General features: G+C 41.3%; 1 protein-coding gene across 5 annotated transcripts in view; it reads right to left on the bottom strand.

The window, feature by feature from the left end:
- ADARB1 (adenosine deaminase RNA specific B1) overlaps positions 1-21466 on the bottom strand; it is a 90956-nt gene that overhangs the window by 20304 nt on the left and 49186 nt on the right. For all 5 annotated transcript variants that reach the window (XR_014228400.1, XM_082314272.1, XM_082314270.1 and 2 more), the window contains 5 exons: positions 19272-20194; positions 9600-9714; positions 7070-7238; positions 6407-6555; positions 5629-5797 (listed from right to left, as the gene is read on the bottom strand). Coding sequence is in view for 4 of the 5 variants with exons in the window: in XM_082314272.1 (XP_082170398.1) it covers positions 5629-5797; positions 6407-6555; positions 7070-7238; positions 9600-9714; positions 19272-20194 (1525 nt within the window). In the remaining variant the exon portion in view is untranslated. The remainder of the gene's footprint in view (positions 1-5628; positions 5798-6406; positions 6556-7069; positions 7239-9599; positions 9715-19271; positions 20195-21466) is intronic.

Genomic DNA, 21466 nt, shown 5'->3' with positions numbered 1-21466 from the left:
GGCCACTCTGCTGAGCATAATGATGCAAGATGGAGCAAACTGTCTGAGAAGCAACAAATTACATCTGGTCTAACCGACATATAACATGTATCCTTTTAGTAACCTCTTATTATTCCTCTCTAAACTCATTATTATTTCATAAATTCATATATTCACTGTTTGCTATGAGGAAGAAATAATACATAATTACATACAGTGCTCTCATTTGGTATCAGGTTTGTTTATTGAGAACTTCCATCAGTTGTACCAGCAGATCATCTTTTTTTGATGAAGTCTTTTTCTTATACAAAAACTCTGCTTTCCACTGAGTATTTTTGTTTAGCATGAAAAATTCAGCCATCTAAAAATTTCAGGTGTGAACCAAAAACTACTTCAATTCAGAAACGCTGCTGAGATGTTTCCCTGGGAGTATAGCTTGGGGGGCCTTGTATCCCCACTTTGCTTTACAGTTCACAGTTCTCCATGCACACTTAGCTACAGTGAGACTAAAAGACCTGATTTTCCCTGTCACCAAGATTTTGCCATGTCCTCTACCTCATCTATGAAGTAATCTTGTGCCTGAGCATCCAGAGAAATGCTCTTTCAAACCACGACATCTCACCACCATTACAGACCCCCATGGTGGCCTTTGCAGATCTGTGCACATGAATTGTGTTCAACTCCTGACTATTTACACAGAGAGTATTCTCTGTGTAGTGTGTGTAGTGTGCTCACCTGAGGTTTTATAGACAAGCACTGCACTGGGGAAATCTGAATTTTACAAATTTATCATACTCACTGATTTCCTTATTCTGTATTCACCACTATTGTTAACAATCTGGAGCATGGATGCATTTTCTCAACCTTTCTGCTGTTCTCAATCAGACTGCATTAAAAAAAGAGGGCAGAGAAACCAGAGACCGACACCAAATCAAGAGGATTCCTCTCTTCCTTGCTGTGTTGTTACACTTCTGCTTTAGACTACTGTGTGCTCAGAGGCAAGGGTATCTACAGTGGGTTCCTAAAAGGTCTATTGATTTCTTCATGACACACAGCTGATTTCACAACTCTTGATACATGAAAAGGTAAGTACAATTTAACTCTGCAGCAACACTTTCACAGGGTGTGCTAGTGCACCTCTTGCAAAAAAAACCAGGTTGAAAATACATGCTTCAGGTAAAAACTCTCCTCTGAACTTTCCAAACCCAAACTGCATAGAAATTCTGTTATTCGCACTATTTTAGAGAAAACATAGAAATGAGGGGAGCCTAACAGCAGTAAGCAATGGAGCTTGACGCTAATATCAAATGTCTTAGTATCACTCTCAATAATTTTTATGCAGACAGTAGTATGGAGGAGGTCAGTCACTATGTGTTGCATTTAAAATGGTGTGCATGTGGAACTGGTGTCAGAATTCATCATAGGAAAATGAATAGTCTCCTTCAACTACCATAATGAGAGTTTACTGTTGAAAAAATGAAGTTATATTTATGATAGACTGCAAAACCTGACAAGAACATGTTTACAATTCAAAGTGCTGCTCTTATCAATATCATTTATAAACATCAATGACTATGAATACAGGAAAATTATTTAGTAGGCATTTTGTTTATGTCAATATTTTACTTGCAACTGATGGCAAGGGAGAGAAGGTGTCAATGGGTGAGAAGATGTCAGACTATCCCCAGAAAGCATTTTGCCTCCTCACATGCATCTCCTTCCCTCCTCCGTGACAGAGGCGCACAGCTCAGACGGCAGCTGTCTCAGGGAGTAATCTCAAAGGGAGGCTTGGCTTACCACGACACCAACAAGGTTTCAAGGTCTTTTGAATTGCAACATGAACGAAGAGCTCCCCATGACCACTGTGCATCCAAGATGTGGGGCAACTTGCTTCTTACCACGAAGACGCTGGAAGCTGCAGATCCAGGGGCTCCCGCTAGCTCTGAACAGAAGGCGCTTGTGTTTGCAGTAGCTGCGCCCGTGGGTTTTCCGGCATATTTCTGGTTTCCAAGACTGCTGTGATCAGCCTGCCAAGTTTGAGCCTGGCAGCATCCCCAAGGATGCTTGCAGAAGAGCCCTGTGGTGGCCTTCACCTCTGTAGCTCAGTGACAAGCACTTGCCTGTCTTTGCAACCATGTTCACTGCGGTTCATCATTCATGTGCAGGGACACTTCTGCTGCTCAACTTCAACTCAGACCCACACTGGGCAGGTCATGATCTGCTTGCTGTGGACACACATCTAGCTGGGCTTTAATCTCATCACCTGGCAGAACGAATGGGCAGAGCTGACTTCATTCAGCTAACTGCAATCTGGTTTCTTTTCTGATTTTAAATCCAATTTCTCTTTGTTCCCTTAAGAGATTAACTGAATCTCTATGACCAGCCCGTGCCTTTCATGAGCCACAGCATAAACAGGCAGCAACATCTTTACGTGGAGTGGAGCCAGAGCTTCTTTTACATGAAGTGGCTCGGTCAGCGGCCCACACTATCAATCAGTAAGTGGAAGAAGTCCATGGTCTTTGACAGTAGCACTTCTCGCAAACATCTTTTTATCTATCCTGAGGTAAGATTTGCAATTACAGACAAGAGAATCTGTTTTCCCTTGTAGCTGTACCTAGGCTGGCAACCACACAGCTTGTCCCAGGTTTTCTGGTGTTGCCTGGATTTGCTGCATACCAGTGAGCCTGGGTCAACACTCAGGTCACTGGTTTGAGAGGTTACATCATGCTACATCTGGTTATTTAGATGCTACATCTTGGGTAGTGGTTTCCTACCACTTTTCCCCAGGTTTTTTACCTAGGTGTCACACAGCCACCACATATCAAAGTGAATACATTCACATCGGCCACTGTCACTTGGGTTAAGAACTGGTGAGAACTGCTCTTTCTGTTCAGAAATCTGTTCAGAAATCACATGGCTCTGTCATGGAGCTTGCCACTTAGAAATAACTCTCAAACTCATGGATGGGCATGGACATAGCTGCAGAACATGCAGCCTTTAGTGAGCATGCAATAGGATTTTAAGATGTGTTTGTGCAACTTCATCAGTCCCAAAAAACTAGGTGGTAGGGTCAAGAAGACAAAGCCATTGGGGAAATAAAGAGAAAGATTGAGTTGCAAACTTTCATTCTGATTTCCCACCCTGAATAAGCCAAAATGAGGCTAGTGCACGGGCACATGATGTTCTTTCACATGAAAGATTATCAGAAATAATATTTTCCCTTCTTTAGAGTAGAAGAGCACCAATCACTTCCCCTTTAACAACTCGACCTAATGTTAAAGCTCTTCTCAGTTCCTACAGCCTTCCTACCAATGAAACAGGGTGCAAAAAAATTTTGTTCTTCTCAGCAAGACATTAGCCACAACTGGAATGTTTCATGAGAAGTTAAGTAATTATATGAAGCCAAAAAACTTAAAATGAATGTGGGTGGAAAAACACATCAAAAGGAGAATGACAAACCCAGACATCATGAAGTACCATGAAACAAGGTTAGGATACATTTAAAACAAATGCATGTATATTAATGTCCCAAAACAGCTACTCTGGTCACAAAAAACACCCTAACAACTGCAGTGCCACCAGGCACTAACACACTAGGATATTCCTGTTCTAATGCTTCTGACCCAAATGGGATTATGTTCATGGCCCTTCCATGTTTCTCACAATACTTATTGGATGTTCCTACCAGGCTCAGGAGGGTGCTAGACAGCACACTGCAACAAAGCGCTCAGAGGCTAGAAATAACAGCTTGGATTATACATATAATCCACACAGATGGGGCTGTTCAGATACAGGGAGTTTTCCTCCTTGTGCAATCCTGCAACCCGAATTTATCCATGTCTTTTCCAGGCTGGGACTGTGAACCTTTGGGAAAGCTCAGTGGAAATTCACAGGGCTCAGGCATACTGGAGGACTGACTGCTGGACACTACACAGCAATGCGTTCTTTCAAATGTAAATGGACTAAACACGGTCATAAGTGTCAGGGAAATGTAAAAAAAAAAAAAAAAAAAAAAAAAAAGAGAGAATATGAAAATTTGGGCCTCCTTACCCATCATACAGTCTTTGTTCTGGGTCAAGGGGTTCTATTTGCTTTCTTCACTGGCATAAACAAAATTATTCCCATTAGCCCCAAGGAGAGGTGACAGCTAGCTACGCAAGCGAGAGATGGATTCTGTTCTGCATCACACAAAGTCAACAAAACAGTCAAATGTGTTCTAGCTCAACAACTGTTTTCATTTTTTTATTTGCACTAACAGCAATGACGATGTGATAAAAGAAGTCAAATGAATGTGGCGCAATTACTGTGTCGGGTGGTTGGGAGAAGTCCCTGGCATGAAGCTGGGGAATTTATTTGGTGAATTTTACTGAAAATATTATAAAAGAAACCGAAATGTAATCTTTGTAGAATTACCTTTCAACAACCCACTGTTCTAGCTTCTGAAAGGCCCTATCCATTTATGTTAGGCGGATTTAACCTGAAGTAAAATGTCTTCCTTTAGTAGAGATGCTGATTACTTGAGACAAGACTAGAGGAACAAAGCGATTAGATAACCTTCCTCCTGTATTTTTGATTTGGCATACACAGTTCACAAGAGTAGTTCCAACTTAATACACTTAATTTTTAAATCAGGCTAACTGTGACTTGACAAAACAGCAGAGCTATTTAATTAAAAAATAACTAAAATATCATCAGCTGAAAAACTTGGCATTTCTCATCTATTTTGCAAGAACACAGAGGCTGCAAACACACAGAGTCATTTCAAAAAATTATGTTGCAACTCTCTCATAATTCTGATACTGCTGCTAAATTTTTTTGGGTGGTAATCATTTGTCCATTTATGATTTTAAACAAAAAAAATCTTTCAATCTTTGTCAAAAAGGGTAACAAAGAAGGAATCGAATAAAATATAACTAAAAGCTAGTATTGGAAACAAAATATTTAATTACAGAAAAAATATTTAAACTAAATTTAAAATAATTTTAAAGTTAAAAATTAAAAGTGCCCACCAATTAAGATTTTTTTTAACTCAACACATATTCCCTGTATAAAATAATACAAATGTAAACCTATCCATGGAAAATGTATTTATCTTCGATATCATAGAATCACAGACTGGTTTGGGTTGGAAGGGACCTTTGAAGATCATCTAGTCCAACCCCCCTGCCATGGGCAGGGACACCTGCACTAGATCAGGTTGCTCAAAGTCCCATCCAACCTGACTCTGAACATTTCCAATGATGGGGCAAGGATGTATAACATCAGAGGAAGTTATCCAAATATAACTAATGTAATATATTTATTGCACTGTTTTGCTAATGCTATACTACTTTAGGGGGAAAAAAAAAAAAAGCATTCCTCTGCTATTTTCCAGTGATATAAATACAAAACCAAGCTGTCATGACTTAAAGTGGCTGGAATGATAGATATGATTTCACCTTGCCTCTGAAGCCAGCAGAAGGTCTGACACCAATTGCAGGTGAAGAATCAGAGCTTTATCACTGGAGTTACAGCCACCCCCATGCTACATCTAAGCAATGAAATAAGCCAATCAATAACGTGCACGTTCACTGCAGGTATCATGCAACCCTCCTTTCCTGTTCAGCAATAAAAAGCAATAGCAAGGAAACCCATCATTCCATATCTCACCTCGCTATCTTGTCACTGCACGACATGGTAAGTAGCCTTTCTCCTTGCAATACGCCATCCCATGTCTGGATAGTGGTAGTGGAGCGCACAGGGATGGTCCCTTCCCCAGATTCTATTTTTGTCCGTAGCTGTCCTCTCGCTTTGCGGTTTGGATGCCTGTCCCCTTGATCTAAATGACAAAAATCACTTACAATCAGCTGAGAAACATTCTCAAAGCATTTTACAGATAGCATTAAATAAGAAGAGTCGATTAAATGTATTTGCCTGCGTTAACTGCTGGCTTGCATAACGATTTCTATTGTTCCTTGCAAATTAGCTACAGCATCAGACATCTCTCACAAATACTGTCTTCTAAAACACACTTGCAATTAAACCAAGCTTTCCACGAAGGAGCAGTATGCAGCAGGTAGCTCTTCAATTCTGTTCTGCGTGTTACAGCATTAGAATGAAGTTAATGGACAGATCAATAAAGGGGCAGGCAGACAACCACTGTTAAAAGATGGAAACAGTGAAACGGTTCGGTTAGTTCTGTACAAATACTTGCTGACTCACTGGCTTATCTCGGCTAGCATTCAGCCTCTTCAAGACCACATGGTGGATCAGTCTATACTTAACTTCTACCACACAGGAAGAACAGCTCAGATTTTTTTTGAAGAGATCTTTGTCTAACACACATCTACACTAAAAGGAAAGAAGACACCTACATTTTAACTGTGCCACTTGTACATGCTCAAAGAATACTTTAAACACCCTTGCTTGAGTAGGACTGCTGTCATACCCTCTTGTGCTGCTTCATGTGGTGAGAAAATCCTAGCATCGCCACAAGGAGATGTGCTGATATAGAGATGAAACTGCACGTTCTCCTTCAGCTTAAACCCGCCTCGCTCCGATTTCATAAAAATGGATTTTTGTTGATCTTCTTTATTGCTGAAACAGAGAATAAAGCTAGAGTCAAAACTGACATTAACACGTAAATAACCATAAGCTGGGCAGTCTTAATAGGCATTAAAAACAAACACAGGATGTCTGGAAATTTTATAGCCTAAAACTAACAGTTATTATAATCAACAAAATTAAAAGACTATTGAGATAAGAAATAGAGACTCCTTGACATCCCCAGATGTCAAGAGCTTTCAGGCACTTAGCAACAAATGAAAAATCACCACCTTTTAGCCCACTTGAGATTATTTTGATTTACATGTTTACACTTTACAAACTTATTCCCAATTATTTTTTCTGTCCTCTCCTCTCATGATTGACACCTAACTGAATACATGTTTTGTTAAAATCAAACTTTAGGGCAAAGGGCCTGAGCTCTAAATTATACACCCTAATGCAACAGGACAAGTGTTTCACATTGAAATAATTAAGAGAGATGTTTTACACAGACACCTTTTCAGCTCCGTGTGATCAGCTCATCTTCCTTTTCCCTCCAGCTTACCTTAGATAAAGCTCAAGTTGTGTATACAGAAATTTAAGCAGGCACCGGCGAGATATAATTTCTGCATGGCAATCATTCAATGCAAGACCACGATCACTCATGTATTCACCATTGATGCATTTTGTTCCTGTAGAAACACTTATTACCAGGGCATCTTTCACATCTGTACCTGCAAAACAAAATTTCACAAAGAAGATGCAATTAAAATCACAAATAATCTAGCAAGTGATCTTGCAGAACCCAAACAAGGCTGCTTTTTTTTGTTTGCTTCTTTAAAAAAAAATGGTTTCTGATACTTTCTTTAAAGCAAAAGCTTCACTCAGCCATACCCTCCCTGTACCAGTATGATCTATAGTTCTTGTGAGTTCTTCAAGTTGGAGTTCAGACAAGGTAAAAATTGAAAACCTGCAGGGAAAAATTGCTCCTTCAGGAAGAGTTATTAAAGCCGGAGCTCCAAAGATTGTGCTTTTTTCCTGAACCCCAGGCTTCCAGCATGTACCTTCTGGCCACCTATGCAGATATTCACAGCGACTTTAGAAATCTGAAAGGCATTGATTTATTAAAACAGCAACATGTTATGGAAGCATATTAAGCCAACAACAGGAAAGGTAAGACTAGGGAATAAAGAAGTTTAAATTCTTAAACCACTGTAAAGCTTATCAGCAGTATAATGCTTTTAGAAGTGTAGTTCTTGGTATTAAATCATTCCATACAATAGAATTAAAAAAATACTTTGGCTGTTTTCTATACAGAGAACTGTCTTTATGACACACAGAAAAAAAAAAGGTCAGCTGCACGAAGAATTCAGAAAGACAGGTCAAAATGTTATATCCCTCTAACAAAACACTCAGCAAAAAAAGCCCCAGCAATCCCTCTGAAGCTCTTGAGGTCTCACCAGCAGAGGCAGATAGCAGCCAAGCCTTGCAAATGCTTGCTGCTGTCTTCCTCCCACAGAATAGTTACTGTGGTACGGAAAAGCAGAAAAACCACTTTCAACGCATCCCAAGCACCGAGAGTTGAGGATCCTCCCATAACCGCCTGGCTGCACGACAACAGTGCCGATACAAGGGGCACAACTAGTAGTTGGGAATTGGTAACTGAGCAATTAAAAAGGTAATTGAGACACGGACTGTTTGAGCTCTCACTCCTGGTGAAATATACAGCCTCAAAAAAAAATGAACTTGAGCCCAGCTGCCCCCTCCTTCCCACAGAGCTGGAGGAGAAGACCACGGAGGAGAAGCAGGGAGCCACTTCACTCTACAATACAAGGCTGTGCAATGGGGTCATGTAATTCCAGGGGTTCCCCAGACACATGTCCATGCAAAGATGGTTTCTAATTCTGAGACTGGGAGGGGACACAGCCGGGACAGCTGAGCAACAGTGACCAAGGGATATCCCACACCATAAGCGTTGTGCTCAGCAACAGGAGCCCAGGGAAAGGAAGAGAGGACGTTTGAGGTTATGGCATTTGTCTACCCACAAGTCTTCTCGCCCTCCTTCCATTTTCTCCCCATTCCCCGTGAGAGGGCAGTGATCGAGAGGCTGGGTGGGTGTTTGACTGCTGGCCAGGGTGAGCCCACCACGGATGTCTTGTGACAGCGTTTGGGCCACATTGCCCCCTTGTCACAGTCCCCTCTCCCTAGAGCACGCGGTTAATATCTACCCTAACCAGCACCCTCAGGCCTCTCTGTTGCGTGGAGGAGGCCCCTACAAACATCCCCACAGGAGGAAAGGGCTGGCGTTGCCCAAGTCACCAAGGGAAGGCTGTACATTTATCACCGATATTCATCTGACTCGTACAACTAATTGGGGACATTTTATGACAGGCCCAAAATCAATGTCCCATCAAGGGTTCAGATGGATTGAAGACCAAGATAAATCCTGTCCCGAGGAAAATTCAGCAGTAGTGTGGTCACAGATCAGCTTAGGGCAGAACTTCACTGTTTTGGGTGACCTGGCAGAGCACGGATCTTGTGCCAGCAATCACAGAGCCATGACATTACTGCAGCTTGCACATGCACACCAGTTTCAGCTACCAAAACATAAGCTGCTTTCTTCAGATACTTTTACTAAAATGACTGAGACACAAAGCACTAAGAATAAAATATAGCAAGAATAACTCTAACAAAGTGCAAAACCGTAAAAATTTGGAAAGCAAGCGTAATTTCTCACATAATATGCCAAAACCCAAGAATGCCATCTGTGTGACCGATGCAGTGAAATTTATTTTAGATTTACTTTCAAAAAGTTGCATGATTAATTTTAAAAGGTACATGTATTTTGTAGACCATGAGTTATCTCAGATGTCTCAATCAGGCAGAAGACAGGACCTCTGTGGAAACAGAAGTATTTGCAGGTCTAATTTTCCTGTAATTATCTTTAGCCAAGATTTAATTGCTATATTTAGTGCACCTTGAAGATTAAACAGTAGAAATATATTTCAATACTAGTTGACTAAAAAAAGATTCCTAGAATGCAGACAGAGCTCTTGTATTTAAGCAGTTAAAATAGTACTTTTTTTTTTATTTACCTGTTGTCATGACAATTCCAGCAAGGACTTTTCTACGTGCATGTGGAGATGTGAAATTTTCTGTCAAATCACTGAATTTATCTACAACCAAGCGTGCAACAGCATCAGCTAAAACCTGTAGGATCATACAGAATTGCACATTAGAAAATTAAACAAGTAACTTAAAAATTACAGCAGCATTAGGTTATAAAGATTTGCACTTTTAAATGATCTGACACAATAAATTAAATGAGTTTTTATTGTTCATTTTAAGAATGGACATTGAGGCATCAAGCAGTATATCAAGGAGGTGGCCAGGTCCAATTTTCAAGCATACTGAGCACTCACAGCTCTTTATAAGTGGAAGCAGAGCTCTGTGTGCTCCACATCTATTAAAACAGGGTCAGACAGCCCTAAGCCAAGCATCAAAGTACCTAATGCTCATCATCGTTATGAACATTTGAGGCTTAGGAGAACAACTGGATAGACAGATAAGTCTATACTTTCATGCTCAAACCTCAAAACACATCATTTCAGTATCCTCAACATTGGACCTGACAAGAAGATTGAAGTGCAAAAACCAGGCTCCTCAAACCAACATGTAAACCTTTTATAACAATCGAATTCATTACCTAGCTATTACATAAATAAGAACGAATCTGTTTTCAACACTGGTTAAACACTTTCTATTTCTTATTTTTACAAGACATATACAAATCTGGGAATAGAAAATGTCAATGTATAACCCAAAATAAGCTATCTCAAAATTAGGAAGGATTTATCTCTTTCACCTCCAGGAAAACTTGAACAATAACAGTCACAGCCTTGTTGTATCTTGCCAGCAGGGTTAGCAAGCAATGTCAGTCAGGCTGCAGGGGGGGCTAACTTCTAATATTAAGGAAAACTTATACCAGTCCTGCTCTTGTTGAACAATGGTTCAGTTCAACACTGCTGCTAATCTCACCTGCTGTTTTTAAGGCAGCTGGAACTGTAACAGCTAGAAGAGATGAGTCAAGATCAAATTCTGGAATTTTCACCTGAAAAGAAACTGAAAACCAGGGAAATCTATGCAATAGCATTGCTAGCACAGCTGGTTGTTCCCAAGGAACCAGCTTAGAAAGGCAAGTTACGTGCTAGACAGCGTGATGAGTGGTCCCCGCGGCTGGCAGGAGAGACAGGGCAGCCCATCCCCACCCATCTTCCACCAGCACCAGGAGCGGCAGCCGGAGAGGAGGAGTGGACAGCTGGGGCGGGAGCTCAGGTCCCTATCTCGGAGCACCATGTGTAAACAGCTTGATCCGGTTGTCCGTGTGTTGGCACCCAGCAGTACTTGAGATGTTCTGGCGTAACCACCTGGCCCACAGGCTGACACACCAGAAGGACACAGGTCCTGTGTCATACCTGCCAGCACCATGCAGATGTCTTAGATACCCAAGAGCATCCAACGTGGTGCTAAACACACGTGTAAGCAACTACATCAAGCCCAAAAGGATGCTTGTGGCTGAGAGTCTTCTGCTTACAAACTGTCTTTGGGCTCTCAGTAATGGAAGATCACCACTCTCAGCCCTCCACAGAGCCCAAGGCAAATCAACAGGGCTGATGGGCAACAGTATACAGAGCTTGGGGGCACCCACTTGAAACAGTACAAACTCTTGAACATAATCAGTTCTTAAAATAGATTGCCAGGGTCAAAGGAAAAGAAAGACAAGAAAAAGAGGGTTTGAAGACTGTCAGCCTGATTCACCACTGTTTTCTTAACAATGCTTATGAGAACCGACAGCCTAGAAATAACGTGGAGGAGCTCTCAATGTTAACTTCCTTCTGGAAAAGCTTTAGCAGCCAAGGAAGCAATAATTAAAGCTCATGCGTCATGATTTCAGAGCTCAACAGCTTTTTCCAGAATCTGACTGGAGACAGCAACCAGCAGCCAATGGTGACTGAGGTCACATCTGCACCAAGCATTGGTCAATGTTTTGCAATTGCACAACTTACATAGCCAGAAGACTCTTGACATTGCAAATACAAGTTTTCTTGATGCATTTGAATGGACTGCAACTCAGAAACTCTTATCAACAGATTGCAAAGTTTTTCAGGAATGCAATTTTGCTCAGAGGCTACGAACATGTCTGGTTAGGCACTGATCTTCAAACAAGGTCTTTTTGCTGCTGCACCCAAAATTGTGTTACAATCTGTGCTCTGACAGCAGCACAAAATCTGCATTTAACTGTGCTAGTACTTAGCTAACACAGAAAGCTGAACTTTAAGGTAAATACACAAAAGAAAAATAATGAGCGACAGTTCTATTATCACCCTGGTTTTAGAAACGGAAAACTAATACACGAAATGCTTACATGATTAACTTCCCTGCAGCCATGCGGCAGATCACTGCAGGGACAAGAAACAGAGTCCCCATTCCAGTGTTTTATCCATGCGTAATTATGGATGCTGCTTCCCAACTGCGAGTTTTATGCTCACTTCTGTAACATATATATTTTTCTGCTCTACCTTATGTCATGACGTGCTGGACAGGAGAACATGACTGGCAGCTGACAAGCTACCAGGTAACGTAAAATCATGCTGAATGACATTATGATGGAATATACTAGCGAAACAAACTTTTCAAAATAGGGATGGACCTGATCCACAAAGAGAATACATGCTTCAGAGAAGCTTCAAAGCCTGCCAGAAAGGCTTGCCATCCAGGTAATAAAAAATATGGGTCACCCCTTCTCCAAAAACAAGTGAGCACGATGACTAGTAACTGGAAGAGTCTTCTCCGAGGCTGAGCTACACAAAAACACAAAGTTCAGTACATACCAGAAATGGTGATTCTGAAATGCTGAACCAAAACGAACCAGTTGCCAAGGATGAACATAGAGAAACGCTTCTTCCAGGATCACCAAACACGGGTAACTCACTACACAGATCCTCAACCCACCCAGCCAAATGGAGGCGGATCTACAGACACATGCGATTGCCCAACCCCTGGGGGAACCAGGGCTGGCTCGAGGAGGTTCTCATCATGAGGTGGGAACTTAAACTGCCAGGCATTTCTGGGAAGAAACCCATGGCCAACTTACCTGCCAATACTGCTGAGAAAAAGGCTACTTGAACAGGAACTGGGTAGGATGCTTGCATATAGGGTGGACACATTTGCTTTTTCCAAAAAGATTATTTTTTTCACATAATAAGCAAAGCAGAGGAAACTGTGGTGTTGGTATACAAGTGAGAACATGGTGAGTCCTTCTGGGAAGATGTAAGCTGGCACAGAAAGATGGAATGGGGCTATATCTCAAACAGCGTGGAACTAAGCTGCTGGCAAGGAAACCTAAAAATGCTTGAATGAACATGAAGCCAGACACTGGAGAGGGCTGATAAGAAGGACTAAGCAGAACTCAAGCAAGACAAAACGACCACTAGAAATGCAAACAATACAGGAAGAACTGTAGAGGAGGGGAGAAAAAATCACTGCCAGAAAACAGGCAGATATATTCAAGAATTTTGTATTCTATTTGATACTCAAGTTGCATGACAACAGGTGGGTGGTCAGGAATAAACACTATTAAATGTCTACACATTTAGTTACTACGGTTTTGGTCTTTTATAAGAATACTCACCCGATAAATTAGAAGACTTATCCTTTTCTCCCAGGTGGTCTATTACATTAACATAGTTAAGAGTCACTAAAAGCATGGAAGCAATGGGAATAAGGCAGGCTATAAACAGACCCCTGCAGAGCCGGGAACAAGACTTACTGGCCTAAAACGATGTCCTTGCTGTCCCCATCTCAAAACCAAGGACTTTAAGCTGTCTCCACATCAAGCCCAGGCCACTGACTGGCCTGGGTAGGGATCCTACACTTCTCATTCTGACTCTACTCCCTTTCATATAAATAAATATTAATTGGAACAGAAATTGAACTCGTATCTCACTTTCCCAGTGAGCACCCTAACATCTGACATGTAGTTTCTCTACCCCCACTCCTGCATTAAATCATTATTCAAAGTTGGGTAATTCAAAAAAGGAAAGACCTAAAATAGCTGACAGTTTGCTCATTAAGGCACGTGAGCTCAAAGCTATTTTGGGTGCGCTGCTCCTTTCTCTGATGAAGTTACAGTGAATCCACTTGTCTTCTACACATGCAGACTGATTTTGGTTAATATATATCTTGCAGCAATGTTGTAGCAGAAGCCCCCTGACCATCCATGTTTTAAAATATTCTGAAGCTGACGAAGTTCAGGTCTGTCTGGATCTGAAAGAAGACCTTGTCAGGCCATAGAGACCTCCCCAGATGAACGCTGGTGAGCACCCGCATGGTGGAACCAAAGGCAGCAGGAGCAGGGGCACTGCATGGGCTGACACTACCCAGCTCTCACTGGGGACCTGACTCAAGACCTCCCAATCTTTTGTGCTCTCCAGTGATACTTCTCAAGCACAAGTGTCCTCCCTCAGCTTTATTTCCTCTTACCTTCACAGTTTAGGACTTATGTGAACTTTCACAAGCTGATGAGCAGTCGCAGTGCCCATGGTAGGTAAAATCAAGGTCCATTATCTCTCCTCTGACAGTGGCCAGCATGCACAATTCAGAGAAGGCGCAAACATATCTATGCTAATAAAACAGGGTAATTATTTTCTAGTGCTCCAAAGTTTCATTTATTTATTTAAAGGAACTGCTACCAGGCAGTAGATTCTCTCCTTTCTCATGCAAATGTGTCTTTTACATTTCCGCCAATTCCACAGCAATTACTCCAACATATTACTCATTAATTCCCATAAACACATTCAGCATTATCTTTTTGCTAAGTTTGAATGTTACATTCTCATTCTCCTGTATACACTAAGCAGTCTATTGCAATAAACTGCCTAGAGCTCTTCAGTACGTCTGCAGAAGCAGCTTTCCAGATCTCGGATCATTTTCATCATTAATTTGTATATCTTTCCTATATTTGAATACTTCTTTTATAGTTCCCCCCCCGCCCCAAGTTGAACCAGGATTAACATAGCACTTCAAGTAAAAGTAGCCATTGCAGTACTGGTTCTCACTCCATTCCTTCTGCTTAATGTTTTGTTTCAATGTCTGTCCATAATGATATACAGGATAAATTGAATTTGCAAGACAATTAGGTGAATGATTAAAAGTATTCCCTCTAGTGGATTTTTAAAAATTAATTTCACCTGCAGCTACACTGCTTATTTGTCTAGCGCAAGTTGCTTTCTCTCACAATAGTGCAGCTTTCACTAATCTAAATAAGTCTGTTTTTAAACTCTAATATTTACAATTCTAATTCTCTAATTTCCACCTCTTTGCATCCTGACTAATCTTTTTAAGTAAACAGTTTGAGGAAATCTGGGAAATATCATCATAAAGCTTATATGGACGTTTTCCTAAGAGAGGCCATTAGTGGCCTAAAGAGCATACCTCCACCAGCAGGTTCCTACCGTCTGATGGAAACCGCTTCCATCAGTAATGCCGGCAGCCTGGGCCAGCAGACTTTACTGAAAGTCACCTTAGGGCACACCAGGATGCATGCCTCACGTTCAAAACAAACAAGATGAGACTCTTCTTCCCACAATACACACTTAAACAGTGGAACTTATTGCTACAAGGTGCTGTGGAAGGTAAAAGATTACAGAAGTTCAAGAAAGGGTTGAAATTCATGAGGGAAACAATAATCCATCAAGGACTCTCAGATGGAAAGACACCACTTCTGGCTGAGAAAATCCTTGAAACACAAACTGCTGAAGGTTAGAAGCACATGCTGGGGAAGTACTGCTACCAATATGCCCTTTTCTCAGTTTCTTCTAAGGCATTTGGTACTGGCCTGAGTACTTCTTTTAGGGACAGCACCATCCCACCTTTGACAGAGGTGTGAGACCCCTCACGGCCTTCCTTGGGAAGCAGGAAGCGTCTAAGGGAAAAGAAAAAAAGGAGAGAAAACAAGCGATCTCTGGGAGACTTCTCTCTGGGTGATAAAGAGATCAACAAAGAATAGGGAAATCCAATAGAGCATCTGCTGCTCCTGAGATGTGCAAGGATGTCCTTGTCCCATCTCCTGAGATGTCCAAGGTGCCGTTCAGCAACAGGACTGGCTCCGCGTCCGGAGACAGCCTCAGCCAGCACCAGCATCCCCTGCAAACCTCCCGCTTGGCAGTGCTGGGGCTGCTGGCAGGGACATGGCACTGGGGCAGGATGATGTGTGAGAAAGAGCTTTTGTCTTGCCCAGCATGGCTCTTGCTGTGGTCGAGTGCTGAACAATATTCTTTTCCCTAGAAATCAGATTTGGACTTTGCACTAACAGTTTTCAAAAACCTGGTTACATCGACTTCCACACTTCATCCATAAACGTGCGATCCTTTTGTTTTCAGAAGTGATTTTAAAAGACTATTCACATTTTGCGGTCTTCTCCGGTTCTCATCAACTACCAGTGCTGCAAACCTATGACAAGCCATGCACTTAAACCTTTTAATGATATTAATCTAAGTATGCTGAAACATGCAGTTTTCTTCCATGGAAAAGAATAAAACTTGAAGCACACACATTTTAGAGCCCTTGGTATGTCCTGTGGCTTACTGCAGAATACAGGTCACCCCCTTGCACTGAGAGGTGGGAGGTAAAGTGAGGATGGTTATGAATTTACAAAGTGTAGCTAACCATAAAAATATTTTCTTTGTTTTGGAGAGGCAAGACCCTATAATGCAAGACTGACAACCTCTTCTGTTTTAACACACTCGCTGCCAAGGTAATAAATGCATGAGGGCTGATTTTTTCAGCAGGGTGTTTTTACCCGCTCTGAGGTGCATGTTGAGTGACTTACTGGCTTTAACTCACTTTCCCAGCAAAGAGATTTTCCTCACCGCAGGCAACATTGCTTCATCCCTCACAAAAGGTCAAGCTGTAAGCAAGCAGATAAGCTTGCTTTGTAGAGACTGGTTTTAAATGTATTAAACCACAGGATCAGCACCTCGATAACCCACCCTACAGACCATAAGATTATACCTACGCCCATTTTATAAGCTGATTTCTGATGTCAGCTGCCCTTCTGTACCATTCAATAGCTTGCACATGCATTTCCACATTTAATTTCCCCCAGAGCGCCTGCAGCTATCAGGAGGTGTGGGATCACAGATGTGCATTTCAGCTGATACTCATGACCACCGCTGGAGCAGGGATCATCTCTTCTCTCCTCTCAACTATTTCTGCTCTACTGCTTTTTCTCACGAGGCAACACAAATTAACACACCAGCTACAGAAAGGTTTTGAACCCGCCACCCAGGCAGTCCATTCCAACGTCTTCATTGGCACAACCACACTGTACTTTTACTATTTCCACTGAGCATTCGGTATTTGGATTTTTTGCCCCCTTGCATGTTTCTAGCTTCCATTTTTTTCCAACCCAATCACCATTTTATTTGGTCTATGGGTTATAACAAATCCTATCCTCATTTACATCATTCCTGCACTCTCCAATGTTTGCAACTTCACCCAATTTAGGATTATCTCCCAGTTTAATGTCTTTACACATCCTGAGTAAACACTCTGTAAAAAAATAAAACAACTCACAGAGTTAAAAAAAAAAAAAAAGAAGATAAATAAAGCAGGACCTGAAAACATCACAAATCCCTTATTAATCATTAATAGATACCAGACCAAAATCACTAAAATGTAGCAGACCATGATATAATTCCAATAAGTTGACAGCTAATTATAATTAAAAGCAGGATAATTCATACAATACAATGAAGTGTAGAAAGGACAACGATGTCCTGATCACAAGCAGATCAAAAGCCTCTGAATAAATAACTGACTTTGAATCGGGTCTAAACGAGTCAGCACCAGCAACCTCTCCCTTCCCACCCAGTGTATCTGGCATTACTCCTAAAGCCCACTGGGTTCTCCTCCACACCAGAGCAGCCTTTTTCGGTGCACGCCTATAAGAGAAGTGAAATGCAAGCTAGCTCTGGGGCACGCTTTGTTGTACACAATATGGGTATCAAGGTCAGTGTAGGAGCACTGGAAAAAATTACAAATAGCACTTGCATGGGTTGCTTCTTTGTTATTTAACACTGTACCCTAGGCTTGAATGCCCTGATCGTCCCATAAGCTCTGGGACAGCAACCTAGGACTCAGTCAAAACCTGACAAAGGCAAGGAGCTCAGAAAAACCCAGCACTGCCCAGCAGTCCATCAAAGTCCCTTAAAGAAAAGAGGCTGTGTAAGCTGTTATGCGCTGGGCTGATGGGCAGAGAAACAACTTTACCCTCTTAGAATGACACCTCTTTCATGTCTTGGCTTGTGGATCTTTCCCACTTCCCTATTCCAGTTCCAATTTTCACCATTTTACTGATTCAAGAACTAATAACACATAAATTACTGGCAGTGAAATTTTTTTGGTTCCTGGGGCCAAATCTACTTTTAAAAGCACAGCAGAAAATGCAGTCTGAAAGTACTGAATCTACTGAAGAAATTATAACTACCTGAAATAGCAGGATCCTAGATTTGAAAATGAAGGAAACATTCATCAATAATGCAATAATTGTGCAACATTAAAAAAGAAAGCATATAGGAATTTCTAAACGATGCATATTGTCCATGCATTTTGAGAAAACAACATACTTAAAATAGTCACAACATCTACTTACGCTCTTCAACCCCACATTATCAAACCAGACCAGTATCTTGTAATTTTAATGAAATCTAAAACAATATTTTTGAGATGAAAAAGGGCAAAGCCTTGAAATTCTCATAATAAACAGATCGAAAGTCACGAAAAAGTCACAGGCAAGTATTTGAATTTAGACAGGCATATAATATCATTAAAAAGACCCAAGAGACACAGTAGAAAGAGGGTAGTTGAACAATCATTACTGTAGTTTGACTGGGGAGAAACACAGGCAAGCAAATAAAGGAGAATTTTTCTTCATTAAAAAAATAAAAAATTACTCCATTCTAGCTACTTTAAACTTCTGGTCTATGTCTGGTATGTTTGATACTTTCCCTAGTTCATTAATTATTTGATTTAAACTACTTCTCATCCAGATTTACTTGCCTAAGTAACTTACATATACTTACTAACTTGATTAGAGCACAATCCTTTAGATGACAGCTATTTAACCACAAATCTTGGATACAACCATTGAGATTGTGTCGTTTATTTAGACCCTGGAAATACGTGGCAACTGCATCAGCCTCACTTAATCTGTTCTTGACTTCCATTATTCAGCTCTGTTAATGCCAACAATTTCAACTTGCAGAAGAGAACGATTTTCTTCTCTGCTAAAAACTGTTGTATCAAATAATAATTTTGCTTAAAGCAGTAATTCTGACTTGAATTCCATCTAAGTCTTGCTGCCTAAGACAAGCAAGACGCGATTCAACCCTTCCTCAGCACAAACCATAATCCAAGCTGGCACTGCACTAGGCTTGGTGCTTTCTTACGTGACATGATCAAGGCTGAAAGCATCAGCAACAAAGCCTCCTTTCTGTCCAACAGAATACAAAGAGTTCATGCAATTGTCAGAAGTCATAAGTGGATATAAATCACCTAATACATACATATATATATATATATGCACACACACACCTACAGAAGCAGAATAAACAGCAGAAATGCTATTCAAACTGACACAATACTCATGACTTGGCTACTCTTGGTCACTGCTCAAAGACATCAACAAAACTCAAAGGGCTTCTCACCTGTGGCAGGTGTAACTGGAGCCCCTCGCTGGGAATGGGCTGTCGAGATGGGGTCTGGTCCAGCTGCATGTTAAACAAGGATGCCAGGGCCGACTGAGCGGCCCGAGCTTTTGCCAGCTTTTTATTCCTTCCCGAGCCTTCAAATGTCTGACCGTCCACCGCCACAGCCATGACAAAGTTTTTGGCATGGCTCTCCCCACTCTCCGAGAGAAACTCATACTTCAGCCCTGGCCGCAGCTCATTGAGGATCATGACTGGGTTCTTCCCACTGGCGGAGGGGTAGGGTGATGGCGTGGGAAGAGGCGACTGGGAAAGGCTGCTGGCTACGGCAGACGACGGCAAACCGTAGTCCCCGCTAGAGCTAAAGGACCCATCCCCATTGGACCCTAGGTAAAAGGAAGCATCAGAAGGGACCGGAGTTTCGAACCCGTTGAAAAGGGTGTCGGGGAAGTCTGCTTGGTCAGAGGTGAAGTCTGTGTTGACTGACAGAGTCCTCCCCATTGCCAGGTGGGCTTCCGAGGCGTTCGGAAACTGGACAAAAGACCGTAGAGCCTTCTCGGCAGCGTGAAGCTTGGCTTTCTTTTTTGTCGGGCCAGACCCCTCAAATACCTGCCCGTTGACTTCGACTGCCATCACGAACATGGGGGCATGGACTGGCCCTGTCTGGGAGAGGAGTTTGTACTGTAAACCGGGTTTAATCTCATTAAGTTGCATCAGGGCATTCTTTGGCAGAACAGGGCCAGGCGTTTTCTTCCTCTTCTTCGGGCGAAATTTGGAGTTGCCCTCCTCCAAAGGACGCTTTCTGCTGCTGCTGCCACCACCATTGGAGAGCTGTGTCCCCTCCCCAGTGCCTTGCCCACCGCCGTCCTTGGGGGGAACGTTGTCCACGTTGCGGTTTTCTTTAACATCGGTGCTGCTCGAACCTGCGGTGCCCAGAAAGAGTAACTTACAATGCCTTCGTTGCAGGATCTTGTAAATGCAAAATTTATAGATTCCTTTATCTCTCTTTGTAACTGGTTAAGTGATGCGTGCTCACAGGTTAAATGTTTTGCAATACGATCAGAGATAATAATGCAATACAACCTCTTGATAATTCAAGAAATAACACACTGAAAAATTATTTTCAAACTACATATTTGATACAATCACATAGCAAAAAAACATTGCAGCTTTTTTTTTTTTTTTAACATTTAAATCACGCTGGAACAAAACTTTGACTCATAAGTTACGTTTGGCCTGAAAAATGCTTTAAAGCCAAAATATAAGTCACAGTAGCACACGCCTATTAAACAAAGAACTACCATTAGTAAAATAAAAGTGGATGCTTAAGACCAATACTAGGAGATGGATATTTAATTCTGCTTTATTCTTATTTTAGTCATATTACTTTTTTTTTCTCAGTAATTTTAGTTGCTCATTGAGCAAATTGAGAAATGACATAAACAAAACCTGAGCCATGAAAAATTAGGCAGTTCTTTGGTAGGCATCTTGACTGAAGAGAGTTTGAATGCTTTTGTTTCTTTCTAGCTATTCCATATTCTCCAAATTGAATTCTTTTTTATGCTTTTCCTAGATGTTCATTTCACCTCACCGCAATTTGCTCAGGAACTACAGCTGCCCACTGTGCCAGCATAACCACAAGACTACTTCATATATTTCCACAAAGCCTTCTATTAAGAAACCTTATGATTGTCATTTACAAGCTATTTTGTAATTCCTTGCAAAGAAAACTGCTGTCACAGAGTTACAAACCCAAAAATAATGATAAAGATCCTCTCTTAAGACCATGCAGAATACAGGAAGTGTGACAAAAGCTGCGCAATCACAATGATATTTTAATAGGGAAAAAAAGGCATTGTAATATTAATTTAATGATTTATTTTCTGAAGTAGAAAGTTGGGGTAATGATATGTCAGAGGTATATTTAAAGAATTACATTTGCTATAACTGCAAAGACCTCATTTTTACCCTGATAAAGAAACTAAGGAAATTAATTATTTGTGCTTTATATTAGCATTTGTGAATGAAAAGGCAAATTTAGGAGGTCAAGTATTTCTAACTCATTTGTCCAAAACTTCTATATTACATCTACACTGATACTAGGTGACAAATATCAATTGAAATGAGAGCAAACCAAGGTGGAAGCTCTCTTTCACAGTGACAAATTTCAGCCACACTAAGTCTTCCCTAAGAAT

Source organism: Platalea leucorodia (assembly GCF_965183815.1).
Source record: "Platalea leucorodia genome assembly, chromosome: 5".
Classification (NCBI taxonomy): Eukaryota; Metazoa; Chordata; class Aves; order Pelecaniformes; family Threskiornithidae; genus Platalea; species Platalea leucorodia.
Note: the sequence above shows the minus strand (reverse complement) of the source record. Positions and strands in the feature narration are given on the sequence as shown.